The sequence below is a fragment of the Ascidiella aspersa genome, chromosome 7 (assembly GCF_963924565.1).
Source record: "Ascidiella aspersa chromosome 7, kaAscAspe10.2, whole genome shotgun sequence".
Lineage (NCBI taxonomy): Eukaryota > Metazoa > Chordata > Ascidiacea > Phlebobranchia > Ascidiidae > Ascidiella > Ascidiella aspersa.
In genome coordinates, this window is record NC_139453.1 from 16,065,622 (window position 1) to 16,083,516 (window position 17,895).

Genomic DNA, 17,895 nt, shown 5'->3' on the forward strand with positions numbered 1-17,895 from the left:
ACGTGGATCTAAAGCCTATAACCAGTTTTGTTGAATCATTTCTTTTCGTAAGTATACTTGCTTTACTTGCGGGGTAATTTAAAAAATAAGGATAGCGCATACTAGAGATGGTGAGAATTAAGTTTGTGTTCGCTGCCCGCACCGCACTTCAATAAGTTGTTCGCAAGCTGCGCTGCACCGCAAATTGATTTCGAAATCTCAAGCTGCACTGCACGCAAAATTTGAGCACTATAAGCAATATATTCAATCACTTTAAACAAATACTACAAACACCTAAAAAGCTAAGCATAAAAGTTTGGACAACAGCTTACTTTTTAGGGATCAAAGATCCATATGTAAACTGCACTGCTTGCTATATATTTTCAATTAACAAAAAAAGAAAACTTCGACATGTCGCACTCCGTACATATTTAAACATCACTGAATAATAATGCAACATTGTAATTTTTAAGCCCTAAATTAGCCTTCGGAAAAGTTATTTAGATGGAAAACGGCTAATGGGGCGAAATTTTAACTGTTTTCATGTCATTCAGTGATGTTTAATTATGTAACATAGCGATTATAAAAAATTTCGGTAAGGAAAAAAGTGATTTCAAACTTTTATACTTTTTCGCTCCAGACATTGTGTTTAACTTGGTTTTCGCCCTAAATTAGTCTTCGAAAAAGTTATTTAGATGGGAAACGGCTAATGGGGCGATATTTTAACAATCTTTATGTTATTCAGTGATGTTTAAATATGCAACATGGGGATTTAAAAAAAAATTGTCGATGAGGAAAGTGTTTTGAATCGATCTTAGCTTTGTTTAAATTTTTATTTCAATTTTCGCTTAAGCACTCTTGAGAAAAGTGAATTTGCAAGTAAACCAGTAACGATTGAAAGTACAGATTACCTTTATTATGTTTAGTAATGTTAATTTGTAATATATGGCAATTTTGAGCCCAGAATTCATGTCTAAATTTTGTTTTAACTTTCAAACCAGTTCTGGCGTGTTTATGGTAAACGGCATTAAAAATATCATAAAAAATTCAAAAAAATTTCGACGAAATGACTAATGTAGGCGTAGCATTTTAGTAGTCCTTTAAGTCAAGATTTGTAAGTATTTTGTTTGTCGCTTTTATGATGTCAAAGCAAACTGGACGTGCGTTTGACAACAAAAAATTGGTAAGTTGTTACATACTGAAACAGAACAAAGCTTTAGTGGTATTTCTTATTTATCTGTTATGTTTATTCAGTAATGCATACTTGCTTGGGGTCAGTCGGGGCCCTGATCTAAAATCCTACCACATTTTCTCCTGGAGGTGGCTATTTAACCGGTCTCTCTACGCTTTCACCAATACATGATTATTTATTAGCTTTGGGTTAGCGTTTGGGAGTTGGTGGTAGTATTAGATTTCAATTTCGGAGTTTTGAATTATTGCAATGATTTTTTCGAAAATCAATTTAAATTACTTTGTTAGTTGGGTAAATAGCCTCAGGAGGTCCCTATAGGCTATTTGACCGGATCGTTCTTTGCACCTGTTAGTGATTATATGTCGATTTGAACTACTTTGGTATCCGGCTCACCGGCTGAATAGCCTCTTCTTTTTCGTCCGGTGATTATATGTTGCTAACATTTTTTGGGTTTGGGTGGGTAAAGTTTATTATTATTATATTTATTTCTACCTTGAATTTCATTTTTAGAGCTTGTTCCGTAACTGTAGTAAAATGTGGTAGGATTTTAGACCAGCGCACCAGTTTGAATTTTATGGCGCTTCACACCAAGATCTCGGGTGTGCATGTGTGCAATCAATGTTTTATGCACACCTGAAGTTTGAATCTAGCACAACTCAACCTTTTTATGGAATTTAGGTTTGCACGTTACTAATTTATGTGTGCACCTGCCGCAAAATGCAGACTGGGCTTGGGTATGCATACTATACATTAACTGTGTTTAGGTTTGGGGTTAGTATTGGATTCAGATGGTGGTATTATTAAATTGAATTTCCAGATTTTTCAGTTTTGCATTATTTCTGTGATTTATTCCCTAATCATTTTTTTAATTAGTTTGTGGCCTAAAAAATAACCTTCCCGGATAGATTGGCTATTTGTGCGGCTTGCTTGACTTGGGCATACACCCAGGGTTTGGTGCATTAATCAGCCTGTGGTAAAAGAGTTAAATGTGTTTGGCCTAGAAGCTAGGTTTAAACCAGAAAAAAATGCATACCAACCCAGGGTCATATCCAGAAATCTAAAAAGGATGGGTCCTGAATTTTCAACTAGGAAATTCCCCATTTTTCTGTTCGACATTAATGAATAATGACATCATAAAATAGTGATTGTAATGACTCATAAATAGAAAAAAATGATCAGAAACAATCAATTTTCTTTGGACGCAAAGCAAACACATGCGTCGTCAAGGGGGGTCCCAAACTCCCCCTGGATACGCCACTGAACCAACCTGCTTCCTGTGAAGTTTCACATACATCTCCCCTGCATTTTATAAGCCAATTTAAATTGTACAGTGTTTTGAAAGGAATGCGGAACATCTTTACTCAATCGTGACTAACTTATTGACTCTAGGTAGGTGAACTATTCACCCTGACGTATGGGGCATTGGTATCACAGCTTATTAAAGATTATGAAAAAGATGAAGATGTGAATAAACAACTTGACAAAATGTAAATGCATGACACTTGTACCTTAAAGCAAACTTCCTGGAGGATTAATACTGCTATTTTTTTTTTGAAAAACTTGCAGGGGATACAACATTGGTATTCGGATTATTGAAGATTTTATGGCCCGTTCTAATATGGGAAAGTGCCAAGATTTCCGTGAAACAGCTGATGTCATTGCCAAGGTTTTTATGTTTATGTGTAACTGTAAATATATGTTGATGTGTATATTAAAAATCTTTTACAAATAAATGAAAAATATCTTAGTTGTAACATCTTAGTGAGCGTATCAATTTTTTTGTTTTTATATTTACCATCAAAAACATTGTAGTACGATTATGTATTTCTGTCTTTTACAAATATTAATCTTTTAACAGATGGCGTTCAAAATGTATTTGAATATAACACCAACTGTAGCAAATTGGTCTCCTGCAAATGATGAGTTTTCATTAATGCTTGACAATAACCCATTGGTCGAGTTTGTAGAGCTGCCAGAAAATCATGGAAATTTGAACTACTCCAATATACTATGTGGTGCCATTCGAGGGGCTTTGGAAATGGTACAATATATTTTTCAATATTGTTTAAGTTGACTATATTCCATATATTTCCTGGTATTGTGTAGAATATCTGACGAAAGAATATTTATGCGTATTAGGGATGTCCAGGGGCGTATCCAGAAAATCAATGAGGGGGGCCCCAATTTTTAACTTGGGGAATTTCCCTATTTTCCGTCTGACGTTAATGAGTAATAACGTAATAAAACTAATCAGAAACAGCCAATTAACGTCCAGCAAAAGCAAGCCGCTAGATCTAGACACAAAGCGAACACGTGCGTCATCAACACTACTGCCAACGCTTCTCTCTAAAAACGTCGATTAAGGCGCAGCTAATTTGATATCCGATTCAATGGCATTTTTTTTAACTGAAGTAGATTCTCTTGAAGAAGGTCTACTATGATTGTCGTGCGTGTTTTAAAGTCGCCTTTTTTATGTAATGTTAGTTACCGCCAAATTATTCTCGATGGGCACATGCTAAGACTACGTGTTTAGTGTGCAATTTACCAACCTTTTTTCCCTCAACCGCAGCTTGTATTTTAGCTGACTTGGTACACGGTCCGCGTAGAATTATCGTGGCATAATAACCCCCGGGTAAAACGATCTTCATATTGTATTGCAGTTGGCGAAATGCTGTAAAATTAGCGTGGTCCCGTTCGTGGAACGCAGTAAACTGCGCTGCTGATAGTCTCTATCATTCTACTAAAATTAATCACACATATAAATTTACTGTCTTGGTTTAGTTTTTCGCCTTAAGTTAACGATTACACACCTAAGCGGTTTCGCAGCTGGCACCTGGCAGGAGTGTCGACGACGTACGTGTTCGCTTTGCGTCTTGAAGTTCGCTTTTCTCGGACGTTAATCGTCTCTTTGTGATTAGTTTTTTCCTATATATGACGTCATTAAAATCACTGTTTTATGACGTCATACCCGTCACTCTTTTACGACGCCACTATTCATTAACGTCAGACGGTAAATAGAGGAATTCCCTTAATTGAAAATTTGGGATTCCCCTTTTTGGATTTCTGGATACGCCCTGATCGGTACGATTCCATTTCTAATACTTGAATTTAATCCATGATTTGTGATACAACTCAGATATTCTACAGTAGGGTAAAAAGCTAATTTTGGCCTAATATCCTGAAAAAAATACACTTAAGGTTTAATTTTATCTAGCTTATTTGAGCATAGTATTGACGTCATTCGATCGAATCGTAAAACATTTTATCCAAAATTTTGTATCAAAAATCCTTAGTGTGTATATCAGTGGTTCTCAAACATTTTTGAGCGCGACCCAAATCTGAATTTTATGAGCATCTCACGACCCAAGCCTTAAACATCAAAAAATGTACTTTTTCTGTTATGCATGAAATAGAAAAAGACACAGACAACCAGTAGTACACAGTTCTATGAAACAATGATTGATTACAAACAAATGATTGATTTATTGTAGTGTGATTAGTGAAACTGATTTTTTCCTTTATTGTAGTATTTACTGATAGGGTACGTGACACACAGCGACGTATTAGAACACAAGTAATGAATCACGAAGTACTGCAAGAGTGGCGGTTATATACAGGCACAGCAATACGTCATAAAGGTCGCACTCAACAATCCTATACAACACAGTATTATACAACAACTCTACATTTATAATATCAGCGTGGCTTGTTTGGTGACTAAAAGTTCATTTGTTCTTATTAACCAATTTATGACGTGACCTAAACACAGACCTGTCACCATAAAACATTGACCTCGTTAAGTAACACGAAGATGTTATTTGCGTTCCGTTAACACGCCTCTGCTAAACTATGGCCAGGCGATGTGTGCAAAATCCAAACGAATCTGGATCTCAACTTAACCGACTGAAATAATGTAACGGACAAAAGTTATCAACACAGTTACGTTTAATATCTTTGTGGTGGCTAAGCTGTTAAAACACGCAACCTTCAATACAACTCAACAAATGATGCCGGTTTCAATTTAGCGGAAACCAGCCTAAACAATACAGTTTAGCTCTGCAACACCACCAGTCTTAAGCAGCTACTGTAGTTGGCTTTGGCTATACTGTATCTGGCTGCCATCAAAACGTTTGTAAACAACCACTTATGATGCAATAATCCAGGTTACAGATTTGTGGCCACTTGAAAAGCTTATGATGCAATAATTCAGTTATGATTGAATTGAAAATATTTGAAAAATGAAATAAAAATTGCACAGGATTGAATCACCATAGAGCAGGGGTTCTTAAACTGGGGTCCATGGACCCCTTTGGGGGTACGTGAGCCAGTTTTAGGGGGTCCATAGAGGCCTAATTTAACTATTAGTGTATATTCAAGCAATCTATTTTTCAAAGAAAAGAGTAGGCTATAGTTAAATAAAACGTTTTTGCACTGAATATATACTTGGACTTTATTTCATTTCACATTTTTTGGACCGAAAACAGCAAATTTCTGAAGTCTGTTTGTATTATGACGTCATCACTAAGAATTTCTTGCCTTCGCTGGTCCGTGCGAAGCAAAAAAGTTTTTTAAGGGTCCGCGGTAAAAAAAAGTTGAAGAACCCCTGCCATAGAGCGACCCATACTTGAGAACCACTGGTGTATATAGACATCAACATAAGGACTCAATATTCATTTGATTTGATAATTATTTAGGTAAAGTTGTAATTGTTTTCAGTTGCAATTAGAAGTGGAAGCTTGGTTTCCGCGCGACACATTAAAAGGAGACAATGTAACTGAACTTCGCGTGAAGTTTCTTAGAAAGTTAACAGATGCACTTCCTGCTGGAGAGGATTGATGGAAGAAAATGTTGTGATTTTACCGTTTTATGCCATTGTAGGTCAAGCCAATATAGCATACACAAATTATTAAAAATACAATTTTTTTTACACTATTTGTTGCAGCTTTCGGGTTTTCACAATCTGAACTATGTTATATAATTTTTTTGCGAACGTAGTGTCACAAACAAATGCTAGATTGTCTGCTATTGCTTTGTTTATAGGCAGGAACTGAGAGAAAAAATCCCAGTTTAAAAGATCTGATTGTTTTCATTAAAATATTTAAAGCCTACGTTTGACAATAAAATGTAATAAAACACTTGACAATTGCTTCAAATATATATCATGTAATTAAAATTAATTTTGCTGTAATATGTAACTTTTCCTACTTAAAGTGCAAATTTTTTTCTGTGCAATTTGTGGAAGTTTTGAGTCTAGTCTTTATATTGTTTTTGAAATACAATGTTTATTTAACAAAGCATTTTTTTCAGCCCCCAATTTTTTGGGTTGTTTTAGGAGTGGAACTGGTATGGTGTTTGATTTGGGATACCACCTATATCGGTGCAGACAAGGACATCATAAACTCTTAGCTTAATTGAGATAAAATCCACTCTGTGAAATTTAAACCAAATACTTCCAACGAAATAGCAATTCTACTACGTTTAAAAGTCTTGTTTGTCTCAAGTTTTTAAGTATTGGGCAAAATGACTTATTTTGAAATTAGCGTTTTAATATAACAATTTTAATGTTTAACACGTTCTCTGCGATTCCAAATTTTCGTTGTTTTCTTGTGTTGCGATTACCTTCAACTTTCTGTACCGTTAGCTGCCGCCAGAACATGCCCGCCAAATTTCGTCGACATGTTTAATTCGCTTTAAGAATTTCTTTCAGACAGTTTAATCGTTTGGACACCGGTGGGTCAAATCGCATTAAACACAAACTATATTGTAGCCAGTGTGATTTGACCCACCGGTGGGTCGCATAATTTTAAGCAATAGAGTAAAGCTTACCTATTTGATTGTGTGATAGATCGTAGAGTATCCCTTTTTTTCACTTTCTCTTGGAAAAAATTAGAAACAAGTGTTTCTCAATGGATTTGTATTAGTTCGGGTCTACATATCAACCAAAACAAAGTTCCAGCTCGTCCGGCCTGGGGAAAGTCCCCATTTTGGATTTCAAAAATGGCCGCCATAAAATACAGGTTTTTGCTCATATCTCAGCTTCTACATCATTTATGAAAGAGATGGTGTTAAAGTATATGTTTTAAGGAACCGAAATAGAGCATTAAGAAGTACACTCAGTAGTCGCCATTGTGTTTTTTTTTCAAATTGGCCTCTATAAAATATACGTTTTTGAACATTTCATGCTATTAATTTTGAGGTGTGTAAGATTTACAAATACATTTTTTCTTAAAAAAATATTTTCCCAAACGGCCAGGCAGTCACTGATTAATATTATACAGCATCGACAATGTAGAGTAATTCCTAAATTTCGGTCAACTAACACCAAAGGGCAATACACTCACTAATAAACAAGCGACAGTTAATTTTACAATTATAATCTCGTAGGTCTCTTTATTGTTGGAACAGTTACCACTGCAATAGCCACATACAGTAACGCATGGTATAAAGTACTTTCTGCAATTAAATTTGTTATGGCTGCATTGGTTTCCTGCTTTGCATTTACAGCCTATTGATTTTAATAGGGCTACCATATTTTCAGCACCCAAAAAGAAGACATTTTGCTACGAAGAGAGTTATAAGTCACGATTTAAAATCCTACGTTTTAAAGTGAATAGTCACACACCTTTGCTTTATTAATTGGCCTTTTTACATGTGAGGTTCGGTTGCAATTTTTCTGGCACAAGGTTTGCAACAACAATGAAGAAGGTAGAACCGGTAGGGCAATTTCAGCATGTTTCGTGGCTACAGTATTTTTTGGGAAATAAATACCTAGTCTCGCCTAAAAGTCTTGTTGAAAGTATAAGCAACTAACTTGAAACAATTTGGGCAGTTTTGAGCGTCCTCGGAGGACCGTTTATTTTTCTTGAGAAAAAAGGACAAATCCTCCTAAAAGAGGATATATGGTAGGCTTAGATTTTAAGCAATCCAGATAGTTAAAAAAAGGCAACTGCCAGTTGTCGTCAGACTCGGAGGATTTCATCTCCTAAAGAGCTTTGGGGGTTGTATTGGACTTATAATGGCGGGTTCAGGTTTGGAAGATGTAGCCTACTTGGCCTTTTATATGGCCCGCATACTGTCACTCATATGTTAAAGGGAGCTGCATATTCAAAATCTCTCCGAGTCCATTTTTTAGCGAATGCAGCTGTTAATCGTACAATGATGACACGAGACGAAAATGTTTAGTCTTAGTATATCGATACAGTAAATAGAACAATTGAGAAAATCAAGCAAGTATCAATAACATCAAAGCTCTAGGCTTTATATCATGATACGTTATCACTTGTTAGGAAATACCTAGCCGCAGGACGATTGAGACCACCTTCAGACAGTAGAATCTATGCGACGATTTGTTAGTACGATTGAGAAGGAATTTCTTTTAGTTGCTCCACGATGCGTAAAGTAAAAACCAACCACCGTCTATAACGTGAACATTCGATTAAATTTAGATTTTTCTGGTTTTCTCATTAACTTGTCCATCCTTAACAAAGCTGATGGAACAGGTGTCATTTCATATTTAACTGCTCTTTCGGTGTCTCTATCTCTTTCAGTAAGAACAATAAGTCGGTAAAGAGAACCGTTTTTTTCAACGTAAACCTTTTTAGGTCCAGCTTTTATATGTTTTTCAATAGAACTTGTCGGTTGTAGTCAGTCCTGTTGAGAGTGAAGCTATCACAAGAGGATCGCTTACTGGTATAAAAGAATTGTGATGCGTAAACCATTCAACCACGTAGTGAAACATTCATGGTCTTTCTGTAGACGTATTTTTGCCAAATCAACTTAGATTGCATCTTTTAAAATCGACCCTTTCAACCATCAGCCTCTTAAGATGCTTTAAATATGATAAGCTAGAAACCCAAACTTTTACTGAGTTCGTATGGCGAAGCCTGCCGCTTGTGAGACTACCTTTTTATTTGGCTTTCCACATAAGAGTCTTCTCTATTGTCATGTCGGAAAACTGTTCATCACTGTTCCGAGTTATGTGAAATCCATTCGTCCGAAACATCTCGTATGTATGTGGAAATTTGTCTTTTAGTCAAACATTTCTAGTAGATAGCCTTCCACTTTTGACATAATCGCCATCACTGGCTGCTGTAAATATGTAAAGCATAGATGCTACTGTCTGAAGGTGGTCTCACTCGTCCTGCGGCTAGGTATTTCCTAACAAGTGATAACGTTTCCTGATATAAAGCGCAGAGCTTTGATGTTATTGATACTTGCTTGAGTTTCCCATTAGTTCTATTTACTGTATCGATATACTTAGACAAAACATTTTCATCTTGTGTCATCATTTTACGATAAACAGCTGCATCCGCTAAAAATGGACTCGGAGCGATTTTGAATATCCAGCTCCCTTTAAAATATGAGTGACGGTATGCGGGCCATATAAAAGGCCAAGTACATCTTACAAACCTGAACCCGCCATTATAAGTCCAATACAACTCAAAAAGCTCTGTAGGAGATGAAATCCTCCGAGTCTGACGACAACTGGCAGTTGCCATTCTTTAACTATTTGGATTGCTTTAATCCACAATGGCTGATCGAAGTTTATTATTACGGGAATATTATGTGAACAGCTTGATATACGTTTTCTGAGTGTAGTGTAAACTGTTGACATCATTTGGGGGTCATTTGGAATGATCGGCAGAAACTCGATCGTCGACTTCTCCACCGATCCGGTATGACACTTGTGCATATATCCAGACCAGTTAGGATGACTTATGCTGGTCTCAAGTGCATTAGGTAATTCAGTCATTTAAGATCTGTTGTTTTAAATGAAATCTCTGTTTTCATATCTATTTAAGTTGTTTGATTGGAATATACCTAACTGAAAATAGGCCATGTTTCGCAGCCATATTTAAAGCATAATAAAGGTCAAGCGAAACCACACGTGCATAAAAACACATACTTGGACTGATAATAGTAAATTGAAAACAAATTTGGCCTAAATCGCTAGTTTTAAATACAAATATTACAAAAACTGACGATCTGAAATCCAAATAAGTAAATAAATATTGGATTCCACCTGGTGGGGAATTCCCGCACCCCCACACCCCGTCTATAGTCTTCACGACTAACTAAGGTTTAAAATGCTCTATTTGGTTCCTTAACCCTCAAACCATTTACTTTAACAACATAAATCTCCAAATTATGTAGAAGCTGAGATATGAGCAAAAACCTATATTTTATTGCGGCCATTTTGAAAATCCAAAATGGGGACTTTCCCAGGCCAGATGAGCTGGAACTTTTTTTTGGTTGATATGTAGACCCGAACTGATACAAATCCGTTGAGAAACACTGGTTTCTAATTTTTTTTTTTTTAATATTTGTTTCAAGATTGGTCTTTTTTTCCCCGAAAATAAGGATACTAGTAGGTAATATATTGTGAGTAATTCATTTTTTATCTAAATTCTAATAAATACAACAACAGTTTTCTAATAAATTAACTTTTTGTATTATTTCGTCATAAAACCACCCGATTGTTGGGTTGTTCACCCCTAAAAAACAATTAGGGGGTTCGTAATATTATTTTTAAGGTTTACTAGCGATTTGGTTTACATCAATAGCATATTGACGAACATTACAAAAGGAAGATATATTGCTAGATATTACTGTCGCTAGGTAGGCGTAGAGAGCTTCAAATAACTTAACAGCACACTATTTTATAGCGAAAAAAAGGACCCGCTCATAATTTTGAACCATTAAACCTATTTAACAAAATAAACATAAATTTTAAAGAAAAAGGCCGAATATGTTAAGTTTTAAAGTTTAACTATATGAGTACGAGATTATAAACCCTCAAAACTTTTTGAGGCGCAATAAACATCGCATTGCCGTGAAAGTGAAGAAACACAGTTTTTTTTTCGTACGACCCACCGGTGGGTCGCATCGCAGCGAACGTGTTAATTCAGGTATTACCTATATATTTAGATGATGTTTCGAAAAAATACACCCCGCGTAAGGTGGCCTAATACAAATTACTGTTTATTGCAGCGCACAAATTGCAGAGATGTGATTCTAGTGACGGCCAAGGTAGAGACTGTGTCAGGGCAACTAAAATACGTAGAATATTGTGGCACATTTGGGAACCTAATGCTTCATACGTGTGCAATAAACGTTACTTCGGACACTGATGGCCATGTTTAAACATGGAGAAGCACATTGTGCGGCGGGTAATATCGTGAATGCATTTTTGCACACCACTCACGGAACCTGTCATTAATGCTTCATATAGCACTGTCCAACAATTTTTTTGAAATTCGCTTCAAAAAAGCATTACGCATCGATTCAGTTGTATTCTGTTTTCAGCATATATCAGATGATGGGATGATGTGGCAAGTTGGCCATCACCTTGTCTGAAGCGAAGCAACATGGCAAAATGCGAGGTGCAAGTACAGTAAATAAATGAGATGACATCTTTAGAAGTGTGTGAAATGGCAGTTAAAAATACGGCCACCTAAAACGACACTCCTATACAAAACATTGGGGAACGCTGATAGTGATTAAAATGCGACAAACAACTTCAGGTAGTAAAGAACGACAAATCGTCATAAATGTAAATTTTTTAAGATTTGTTCTTCACGTAACACGATTGTAAAAGTACCAGTTTATGCCTTAAATTAGCAGCAAGGCAATTAATTAATTGTAACTATTGAATGTTATCTGTACCAAATAACAGCCTTATAAATTAGATAAATAAACTTGTGATACTATTAGAGAAGACAAAGTGCGAATTCATACCTCAAGCGGCGCGACAACGAAGAAAAAATAGCGGAAAGAATAATATATATTATAATGCAACATATTGTTTTTGTAAAATGGCGCGGGGTAAACATAAAATGGAGACAAGGTGAGAACATATGTCGTAGAGCAGATAATAAATCCGCCATAAGCAAGAAATTAAAGGCGCCCAAAGCACATTACAGTAGGTGCAACAAAGTTAGAACTGAAGATATTTCAACAATTACACGAATTGGCCATAGTATGTTAATGAGAAGAAAACCACGACCGATGATGAAGAGGGCAACGAGCCAACAATACATACTTAATGACAATGATTTAACCTGTAGTTCATTATAAATTTTAAGATTATATGAAAAGCAATATAGATGATACACAATGGCAACTATATTAGAGGACTAATATCTGGTGGATACCACCTCACATGCAACGTAGGTGTATAAATCACTTGGAAAGTTTGACAACTTCAACCGTGACTATATTTTAATAACACTTAACGAAAATTACACAAAATTAGTGTCCCGTGACATAGGTGCGAGTTTAACGGCCTTCATAAACAGCGACTGAATGGTGGTGGGGTAGTAATACCTCATCTCACAGTGCAGTTTTCCGCACGCTCTGCTTGACCGGTTGCTGTCCTGGGTTGTACTTTGATTTGGCTGAAAAGGACATTCGCAATGGCTCATGGCTTGGTACGCGTGGGGGTTCCGGCTGCGAGGAACTAAAATCGTGACCTGTCATCGTCGGCACGCCCTGGTAGCGCTGTGTTGGAACTTGGTAATGAGATGCATTATTATTATTGTTGTTGTTGCTGCTGTTTTTGCTTCCTCTTAAGTTCTTGCCCTTGCCCACCTTCCAGTTGCTATGGGGCTGTGGCGACGGACTGTTCTTTTCGTTTTGTCGACTATCGGTGGACGAAAGAGTGCTCGTGTTTGAATGAACAGGTGAATCAGATCGAGAACCGGACAGCTGGCCTACATAAGCGCAACATAAAAACAATAATGTGTTTATATACGAATTACTTTTCTAGGTAAGCCACAGCAGTGTTTTATAGTTCCTAATCCCACCAGAAATAAATAAAAAAAATTAATAAAGGCAACTCTCCGACAAACAATCTTTCGAAGCCACAAGGCAAATATATTCATATGCAAAATGTTATTAAGTGTTTAAACATATATTTTACCTCGGTTTTCGAGTGTGTCAAGGACAACATCAGGTGTAGCTTTGTGCACTGGAAGAGGACCGTGCATATCTAGAGATTGAAGTTGTTCCAAGGCATTTTTCATGGTGTCATCGATGTCCTAAAACAAAACGCGTAGACATAAAATTTAAATATTCGCATTTTAGGCGTATTCGCATTCTATTATTAAAATTTAAAAAACTAGAAAAATTGTTAAAATGACTGGTAAATTTATCAAATAAAGGTACAAATTTAAGATTACGAGGCTTAACAATTAAAACGCGATTTTAAGTCCATGAATAATTGAATATAACAGAAAATTTTTAAAAGGCATGCAAAAACGAACGATGTTAAGTTAACAAGACCAAATAAACATGCACATTTAAAAAATCTTTCCCCACACCAGGCTAGGTATTTCGTAAAATTAATATTTTTTAAACGTTTCTATTATAGCTGTTTGTTTAAATATTGGGTTCTTAAACTTGGGAACGTGAAGGCCTCGCAAGTTTGGCACGCGAGACTTACTAACAAAAAAATATTTACTTAATATCGTGTTGCCAACACGAATATATATTTTTTTACAATCCGTATAGCGTGACTGGGACATATTTTATACCAATAAAAAGTAAGATCCTCAAAGTTTTTTAGCGACGCACCCTTACGATTTTTTGTATGTATTGGCGTACCCCGTAAATATAATTAATTGAAAATACAACACTTGTGTTTTTAGGCGTAAAAGACAACTTTGATCCACCTGCAATAAACGTAAAAACTTAAGCTTAAGAAACATTTTCAACTCATTATTAGCGTATAAAATTTAAATGACCCAGGCTTAGAAGAACACCGCGGCACTAAATACACAGAAATATAGCACAGCTATACTTTAGTTGCGGCCATAACGTCAAGGTGAAAATATTCAATATTTTGCTAAATATAATAGCATTCCCATTATAGTAATTTGTTGATGTCTAGCAACAAATCATAAGCATGCTCAGAACAGTTGTTTTAAATCAGGGTGGTATAAGTTTGCGAGATTTAGGGGCCACAATATTATTTGTACAATCGCGGGCCAAACACATCAAGTAGAGATTTTCCTATATGTTTTAAGTTGATTGTTCCTTTAATAATGACATTTCAGTAAAATATTCAACGAAAATGCCGAAAACCTATTTATTATTTTTGAGGGGTTTTGTTAGCCATAAAAGGTTAAGAATCACTGGATTAACGTATAACAAATTTGTAACGTGGAAAATCATGCAGCATCACGGGCAAACTATACATGCAAAACATTTGATATGGAAACTTGATATCTAGCAAAATTAATGATGTGTTTTATCGCAGAAAAGCGAAAACAAAAACGCAATACATGTACCATACATGATTGTGCGCAACCCGCTTAGGCGAGACAAACAACAACAAGTTTAACCAGGGTGCGTGAACAGAAGAAATTTTAAATGTGGATGATCAAAGGGTGAATTAAAACATGACAATTAAAACATAAAATGAAAAAATAATAGCTGGCAGCACGCGAAATTGAGATTTGTCTTACTTTGTGGTGCGCGCCAACCAGAATGCGCGGTAAGGTGCCGTAAGGCTTCTTCTGTGGGCATAAAACACACACCGGAATACAAATAAAGTTAGAAGTTAAAGTCAAGCGCTGGGTGGATGCCTTCATATAAAACGTTACATAACCAATCACGAAGCCTATTTCGTCATTCAAAGTTAACGTATTAATACACATGTAATAAAATGGTGACTATACTCCACTACAGAGTCTACAATACCACAAACGTTTCTCATTCCTTACTAAAGTTTACTGACATGCCACAAAGTGACATTTTCAGCTAAGCGACTGACCAAGCTGTTTGGGCCACCACCACCACTACTACGTCACACCACCAAAACTGACATGCATTCAATCGGTCGCCACTTCATTACGGGGAAGGTGAAAGTACCTGGATTGTATCGGGGTCGATCGACGTCGGGGCGCTGCTGCTGGTCCGCTTGAACCTGGCGATTCTGTCGGCCACCGAGAGCGAAGCTGGATCGACCTCTGGACTTGAGAAGACGTTATTGTCCGACTCACCAACACCACCAACAGCCGACTTTTCTTGGCGCATGCTTCCTGCCCTCAACACAGGCTTCGTAGGACTTTCTGGGGTCATACCACGGCCTGGCGGGAAAACAACTTTAAGCACTGCCGATGTGGTAAATAGCTATCCGAAAGTCATTTTTATAAAATTATTGCTGAAGGTTTATTATTGCACACTTTCGTTACCAATGAAGTAGTGTCGGGTCAGGCTATCGCGGGAATTGCAAACAGCCCTTTATCTTAAGATGAATTTAACTGTTTATTGTTTATACCAGGCGTCGGCAACCTACGGCCCGCCGACTCGTTGATAAACTAGACACGAGTCCGTTTCAAATACTTTATGACTATTTCAACTACTTTGCGCGATTGATGTTTGTACGTCCAGTTCGTTTACGTTTTAAGGCTGTATTTTAAACAAAAAAAAATCGCGCTCCCTTGGCTCGCCAGGTGCTCCCGGACACAAAAAGCCTAATAAACACGGAACTAGACTAACCAAAAACGGTTATCCCGTTTCCTCAGTGTACTTTTATTACACTTTTTATATGTAGTATACTAGTATGGATGTTGACGTGTGAACTAGAATTTTAAACCAAACAAACGCATTTTTCCGCTTTGCGACAACAATTTACTGCCTTCTTATATGTAATTAAACACGTTTTTAAGTGCAAAAAACGATACGAGGCCTGTCTGAATAAAAGTTGATCTAACATTTTAATAACACAATTCGGAGTTAGCATTTTGTGCGGCCCGCAGAGACCTTTCTGAGTTTCGTTTTGGCCCGCGACTAGAAAAAGGTTGCCGACCCTTGGTTTATACAAATGTAGCAAGGCGCAGGATAAAGTAGTTTGTAATCGAGCGACGACAAATATTTGAAAACTTAATAAAACGCTAATTTCACAAGTTTAGTGCATTGGCAAATTTAATGCGGCGTGTGAAACATGTCACATTTCGAGTAAATAACATATCAAACCTAATGGTTTCCAGTACATAAGCAGATATATAAGCAGCTTGTCAAACCACAGTAGTGTTATTAGAGAGATATGCTTTTACGTTTTTTATGCGAAAAGAAGAAGTTTATATATAAATACAGATTTAACGCGTCAGTGCGCGTACAGTATACTATAGTGGAACATAATGGAATGCTAAACCTACCAGCTTTAGCGGCTTTGCTTGCAAGTATTCGCTGCTGCTTGATGTAATCTTGTACGTTGTTGTATCGATCTAACGACTTGGTTTTAATAGGCAGCTTCGACGGGTCGCCCAACTGTTTGTTTGTCTCTGAGCTTAAGCGGCGACTATAAGATAAAAAAAACGAGTTATTAAAGTAATTTCTGCCAAATTTGCAGTCAAAAAATGAACTGATCAGTAATTGTTATCCTTTGACATAGCGGATTTTGAACTGGGGTTCGGGCTCCGCAATGAGAATTAGAAGTTTTAAACATTAGTCCGTGTTTTAAACATTATCTGTCATAATTATTGTCTTTATTTAAGCTTTATTATTCGATAACCTAGCGTGTTTTATATGTCTCTTGCGACATCATAAAGCATCTAGTATGCTGTAGTAATGTATTATACCTGCTATCAGCGAATCGCTCGCATTAGTTAGAAAGTTGTTACATTTCGTGACTGCACTAGTATAGTCACTTGGGGTAAAAAAAAACAATGTCATCACACCTTAAGTATATATAATTTTTTATAATTTCTTTTTCAGGTAAAAAATACATTCTTGGCCTAACCAATAAGCCCTCAACCATTTTTTTTTCTCTTAGTAAAGTTATGATAGTTTAAACAACAGTTGTTAAATTCTTATCTTAAAAAGGTTTGTAAGACCATTAGAAACGTTTGTGTAATTCCTATACAACTAAGTTTGTGGCAATGGCCTTTATTCTTTGTTGTGTCATAACATTGATTTGATCTATTAAACAAAAAATACCTTACTTTACTAGCTGTTTTAGTTTTTTAGATATTTTGTTGTTGTTTTTTACCCCGATCGATTCTATGGGAATGGGTAAAAAAGACAGTGTTTTTTATTACCCCAATGTAATTTTTTTTACCCCATTATTTTATTTTGTAATTTTTAGGTTTAAAAAGTAAACTAAATATGCCTAGCCAATATGTACCAATACCAAAGCTACATAATGAGGCTTATTTGTAGACCATGAGCTAAAAACACAAAGGTAGACAACTAACAGACATGTACTTTGGGTAAAATAACCAAACTTTTTAGTTTCATTCAGAAAATTTAAAGCTATACACCAAAATGAATGAATACCAGGTAACATTAGTGCCAAAAGAAAGTGAAACATTTGAAGAAATTAATCAGTCATGAATAGGGACTTGAAATTTTATTCTGATACCGATACCCGATATTTTCAACAAAGTGTATCGCGATCCAAATCAATACCACATGAATGTAATATTATGCTCTAACAGGCAAAATTAATTAAATTGAAACTTCTAGGGTTATTCTCTTCAGGTTAATTTATCAAAATTTGCCTTTACAGTAGGAAAGTAATTAGCTTGAGATGTTAAACTTCTATAAATTTACCTTAGTAGAAAAAATTTATTTTTAGTAAACATAACAAGTGGCCCAGAACCTAAACAAGTGCAGATAACAGAGGTAGACTTGAGCAATTATTTTAGACTTGTCCCATAACATAGGGGAAAGATATGAATGTTTTTGTAATGATGAGGATGAAATAAAGGCAATTTAGC

At 36.1% G+C, this 17,895-nt stretch overlaps 2 protein-coding genes across 5 annotated transcripts in view; one reads left to right on the forward strand and one right to left on the reverse strand.

Annotated features, from left to right (window-relative positions):
• The first annotated feature begins 1,043 nt into the window (after positions 1 to 1,043).
• On the forward strand, positions 1,044 to 7,130 carry LOC146138034 (trafficking protein particle complex subunit 3-like). 3 transcript variants are annotated; one of them, XM_083393355.1, is made up of 5 exons: positions 1,044 to 1,162; positions 2,561 to 2,658; positions 2,738 to 2,837; positions 3,030 to 3,212; positions 5,888 to 7,125. In XM_083393355.1, the coding sequence occupies exons 1-5, from the start codon at positions 1,118 to 1,120 to the stop codon at positions 6,005 to 6,007; spliced, it is 546 nt and encodes a 181-aa protein (XP_083249481.1). In that variant the 5' UTR covers positions 1,044 to 1,117; the 3' UTR covers positions 6,008 to 7,125. The 3 variants fall into 3 exon arrangements, with proteins under 3 accessions (XP_083249481.1, XP_083249482.1, XP_083249483.1); XM_083393356.1 differs by having other exon boundaries at positions 1,106 to 1,166; positions 2,565 to 2,658; positions 5,888 to 7,126; XM_083393357.1 differs by lacking the exons at positions 2,561 to 2,658; positions 2,738 to 2,837 and having other exon boundaries at positions 1,106 to 1,162; positions 5,888 to 7,130.
• A 4,136-nt stretch (positions 7,131 to 11,266) lies between these two features.
• The window catches only part of LOC146138035 (SLIT-ROBO Rho GTPase-activating protein 1-like), a 33,149-nt gene continuing 26,520 nt past the window's right edge, over positions 11,267 to 17,895 (reverse strand). Inside the window, exons 20-24 of one of the 2 annotated variants that reach the window (XM_083393249.1) lie at positions 16,333 to 16,463; positions 15,044 to 15,261; positions 14,638 to 14,688; positions 13,092 to 13,209; positions 11,267 to 12,882 (exon numbers count right to left, since the gene is read on the reverse strand). In XM_083393249.1, coding sequence (XP_083249375.1) covers positions 12,503 to 12,882; positions 13,092 to 13,209; positions 14,638 to 14,688; positions 15,044 to 15,261; positions 16,333 to 16,463 — 898 coding nt within the window. In that variant the 3' untranslated portion in view covers positions 11,267 to 12,502. Of the gene's footprint in view, positions 12,883 to 13,091; positions 13,210 to 14,637; positions 14,689 to 15,043; positions 15,262 to 16,332; positions 16,476 to 17,895 lie in introns of both variants that reach the window. The other variant, XM_083393248.1, reaches the window with a different exon arrangement.